This window comes from Cicer arietinum, chromosome 3, assembly GCF_000331145.2.
Source record: "Cicer arietinum cultivar CDC Frontier isolate Library 1 chromosome 3, Cicar.CDCFrontier_v2.0, whole genome shotgun sequence".
Taxonomy (NCBI): domain Eukaryota; kingdom Viridiplantae; phylum Streptophyta; class Magnoliopsida; order Fabales; family Fabaceae; genus Cicer; species Cicer arietinum.
In genome coordinates, this window is record NC_021162.2 from 4,971,295 (window position 1) to 4,976,184 (window position 4,890).

General features: G+C 30.2%; 1 protein-coding gene across 1 annotated transcript; it reads right to left on the reverse strand.

The window, feature by feature from the left end:
- Positions 1-223: 223 nt before the first annotated feature.
- LOC101504428 (ninja-family protein AFP3) lies at positions 224-4,297 on the reverse strand. Its single transcript, XM_004489468.4, has 2 exons — positions 3,107-4,297; positions 224-734 (listed from the first exon to the last, which is right to left on the reverse strand). The coding sequence occupies exons 1-2, from the start codon at positions 3,882-3,884 to the stop codon at positions 430-432; spliced, it is 1,083 nt and encodes a 360-aa protein (XP_004489525.1). The 5' UTR covers positions 3,885-4,297; the 3' UTR covers positions 224-429.
- Between the last annotated feature and the right edge of the window lie 593 nt (positions 4,298-4,890).

Below are 4,890 nucleotides of genomic sequence, written 5' to 3' on the forward strand. Positions count from 1 at the left end.
TTGAAAAAAGTATTTTGGAAATATTTTATTCAAATGATTCATAATAGGGAATGAGAATTAATACAAGATAACAAGTTAAAGTAATTACTTTAACTTGAGTAAAACCAATATTTCAATAATTATAAGAAAGAAGTTTTGAAAAAAAAATGATTTTAAAATAGAAGGTATAATAAAATTTAGTTATGTATTAAAAATTTGAAAAACTAACTTAACCCAAAACAAATGAGATATAAAATAGACTAAAATACATTAAATTATCGGCTATCACACACACATTAACAAAGTTAAAAATATACCTCAATAAAAAAAACATTAAATCATATCCTCAACATCTATGGTTTCAAAGACTTAGAGTGAACCTAATCAATAATAATAATTAAAAATATCATCACTCATATCATAGTTTTCTTTCTTTCTCTTATGCCTCAGTCAATTTAAGTTTGAACTAACAACAATATGCTTCAATGGGTTGGTCACATCAGGTCCACCAGCATGCTTGACAAACTCAGCAGGGGTAAGAAAACTTCCATGACAAACACACAAAATTCTCACTTCCTCACCTTTCCCATACTTGTAAAGAAAACCTTGAATTCTCTTTCCATTAGGTCCCTCTCCTTTGGTTGATACACTTGGCATGTCTTCCAACAAGTTCTTCACACTGTCCTTGGTTTTGTTTTGAGGTCCCAAGTTTTTCGCAACTCTTGCTCCTGGGGCGATTGGTGATTTTTGTTCATCTGCCAAAAAATTGACACAAGTAAGACCTCTAGATGAAAATATGAAGTAGTTGTGTACACATAACATCCTTGTACAAGTAGTTCATTGGTCGTAACTCATTGGTTTCCGGAAGATAGGAGTTCTGGTAATTTGAAACTCGATAAAAGATAACTACATAAGTAAAACCCGACTAAAAAGTTTAAACTTGAACTTGGGTTTGAACTTGAACATTGGTAGTCTACAAGTAGTAAGTATGAAACTAGCTTAAAGGATTTCAATCAATATACTATCCAAGTTCAAACTCAAAATAAAGTTTTGTAATTTTTTGGTGGAACCATCTTAAACATATGAGAAGATGTGAAATGGAAAGTTATTCAATTGTTGAAATCTACTACATAAAGAAAGCAAGAACAACATACATTTGAAAAAGGATCATAAATATAAACTCGGACATTAATTTGATATTAAACGGCTCAAATCACACATTCACCAAAGTCAGATTTAAATGTTATGTCAGTGTAGATTGGACGATCGAGATTGGTAATGCAGTTAAGACAGATAATCTGATTCTAGTCTCAAGTGCATGGATCATTTAGGGTTTGATAGAGATATACAAATTAGCTATAAGGCTTAAAATTCAAAAGTTTTTGTATTTCTTAAACATAGTGTCATACAATACAAATTCTTTTCAGAAATATGGAAGAAAATTTATTGGCTCAAGATTGCTTTTTAACTAACTAAAGAAGAAAATAAATAGGGCAATGGTGATCAAACTCTTATACTTAAACAAATCATAAAAATAAATACAAAAATAGTTTAATAAATAAACATTCATATTTGAATACTCTCGTATTAAAATTCAACTTTTTGAAGTTATGTGGAAAATCTTACAAGAGTCACACAATTTAAAATTTATGCAAATAGATTTTAAATTTTAATGATGAGACTGAATTCAATATAAACATTCGTTGTGTAGTAAAAACTTATAAACCAATCACAAACCCATCACGTTTCACTTGTTATAATATCTTTTAAAAAATCATACAATAATTGTCAACATGAACTACATGTTTTTTTCCAAAGCATTTGAAAAATGTGATGTTAAATGGAATTATTATTTTTGTTTGGAATCAGTTCAAAGTGAAATTATTTGTGTTAAAACTCCAATGATTTGTTATAGTGATAAAAAGATAGCTATCAAATTGCAAATTCAATCAAGGCTAATGTCTTCTTTACTTTATATTGGAGTATAGTCCCCCCCACCCTAAATTATTTTTAACAAAAAAATAGAAATTATTTGTGTTAGTGTTTATACTCCCTAAATTATTTTTAACAAAAAAATAGAAATTATTTGTGTTAATGTTTATACTCCGAAAGGGTAAGTAACTTTGTTGCAAAACATACAATGCATTTTCTTTTTTTGGATCAGTACAATATATTTTTCAACTCAATACAAACCAAAAGTTTATTTTTAAGCAAAACCAAAAGTTATATCATTAAAATCAAAACATAAATACAATATTTTGACATTTTAGTATTGTATTGATGTCATATTTTAAGTCAAATTTTGTGTTTTAATAAAATTAATGATATACTAACACTTCTATTTTTACCAAAATAACATTTAGTAGAAGAAATCCAACACTTTTCAACATGAAAAGAAAAACGCACACAAATATTTGAGAGGCAGGGGCATGTTCTGATAAGACACGACAGGGCATGATCAAGCTTGACTGTGAACATCCTTACCCCCACCATGTGACTGGAAACAGTGGTATCCAATAACCAATTTTTTATCTATTTATTTATGCAACAAAATTTATCATAACAAGTTATCTTCATTCATAATTAGTGAATATTAAAATGCATTAGAGGTGAAATATTTAAAGCAGATTAAGATCATAATCATATTTGTATGGAATAAAAGAGTATGAACCGTATATTTGTTTTACACTAGAAAACCCACAAGTTAGTCATACCACTTTAATTATATAACATGAAAATATGATCTTTTATTGATTTTAAAGTAAAATTGTTTTACACGAAATATGTGTCATTCCACTTTATTTGTATTTCTCCCTCTATTCATACGGAAAAATTCTTTTTTAACAAAAATAAGTTTTAAAAGAAACTTCCACACTAACATAACAAAAACATCAAAAACGATTTTCTTGTAATCTTAAACAATCGAGCTCACAATGGCTTTAATAAAAATAAAAAATAAAAATAAAAACTCAATCTTCCATAACTTTTACAAAAATAAAAATTGCAGTAATCCACCATGATTATATCAAAGCGACTATAAATCGAATATTACTAATAATCCAATAATTAATCAGCAATCTAAACATGCAATTAATTGAAGAAGAAAAAAAAGTTAAAAATAATTTACCTTGACCATGTTGTTGACCTTCAGATTCTGAAGTCCCTGAAGAAGACCCAGTTCCATGATAAGAACCAATTGAACCACCACCACTACCACTACCACCTTGTTGTGGTGGTGATTCCTTTTCACAATTCAAATCAATTCCACCAACACGACTTCTCAACAACGACGTCGTTCTCCTCAAACCATCATCACCTTGGTCCACTAAATTATTATTACTATTCACACCACCCCCTTCAATTACAACACCCCCTTCAAAACCAACAACATTAATATTAATCCTTTCTCTCATACCCCTCAAATTCCTCTGCTTTTCATTTCGCTTTCGCCTTGCCTCCATTCTCCTTATCGACTGCAATTCCTTCCTCTTTCTCCACTCTTCCTCACTCTCCACCGGTAAAGAACATGTTCTTATCAAACCACCACCGTTAACCACCGCCGGAATCACATGCCCCGTCTCTTCTTCGCTCACCGGAATCATAAATTCCGGTATTGAGGATGTTCTTTTGATCTTTTTCGCATTTGGGTCAACCCCAAATCGACCATTCATCGAAAGTCCAAGACTTAGTTCCAATTCTTCTTCATCAATTTCTTCAACATGAAAGGGTTGTTGAATAGGCTTCACCGTTGGTAAAGGTAAGTTACGGCGGCGACGTTGATTCTCCGATGACATGAATTTGTTGAAAAGATTTGGGTAATTGTTGTTCATTGGGATTGATGTTGATGTTGAAATTTGATGAGAGTGGTGAGTTTTATTATCACTGTCTTCTTCAACCACTGCCATGTGGAAGAACAAGGTTTGGACAAAAAAATTTGAGGTAATAAAAAAAATTAATTAAAAAAATTCACACATAAAAGTGAAATTTAAGTGAGGAAATTGTGAGTAGAAGTAACTGAATATGGTTCATCATGTTGATGAGTATGTAGTAAGAGAATCAACTTGAATGCTTTAATTTTATTTTTTCATATAAAAAAGCTGACTACTTGACAAAGTTCATCCGTTACTCTTTTTAGGAACAGCTGGAATCAGAAAAACACACTCATTTTGTTGAAAGAGAGTTTGCAAATTGCAATTGCAACTAAGATTTAGAGAGAGAATAGAAAAGGGCATAAGAGTGGAAAAGGATAGCGAAGAGGGGTAAAATTGAAAACAAAAATACCAACATGATGTGCATGTGGCACAATTTGGACATGTTTGAGTTTCTTCACTATTTCCATTTCAAGTTTTTAACTCTAATGATGATGATAATAATAATAATAATAATAATAATTGATTGGATGAAAGAAAATATGTTTAATTTAAACTTAATTCTTTGGTTTTTATAGACAAATATCTTATAATTAAGAATAATATTTTAATTAGAATTTAGGCTTAATTACAGTTTTGTTCCCCTATTTTAACTGAATTGCGAAAGTAGTCCCCTCATTTTGTTTCTCCCCAGTTTTGGTCCCCAAAACAGAATTTTGGTCTAAAACTTGATGAAATTTTACTTTTTTTGCATTTATTTAAGTCACACAATGCCTCAAGATCTCATTTGCAACAATTGTACCTGAAATATATGACCATAAATGGTATAGTACGGCTTTAAAAAATAAAATTTCATCAAGTTTTGGACTAAAATTCTGTTTGGGGGACCAAAACTGGGGAGAAACAAAATGGAGGGACTACTTTCACGATTCAGCTAAAATAGGGGGACCAAAACTGCAATTAAGCCTAGAATTTAAATTCTTCTCGACATTGGTGATATATTTAAAATTATCAATAATACCGGTAAAGACATTGAATTGAG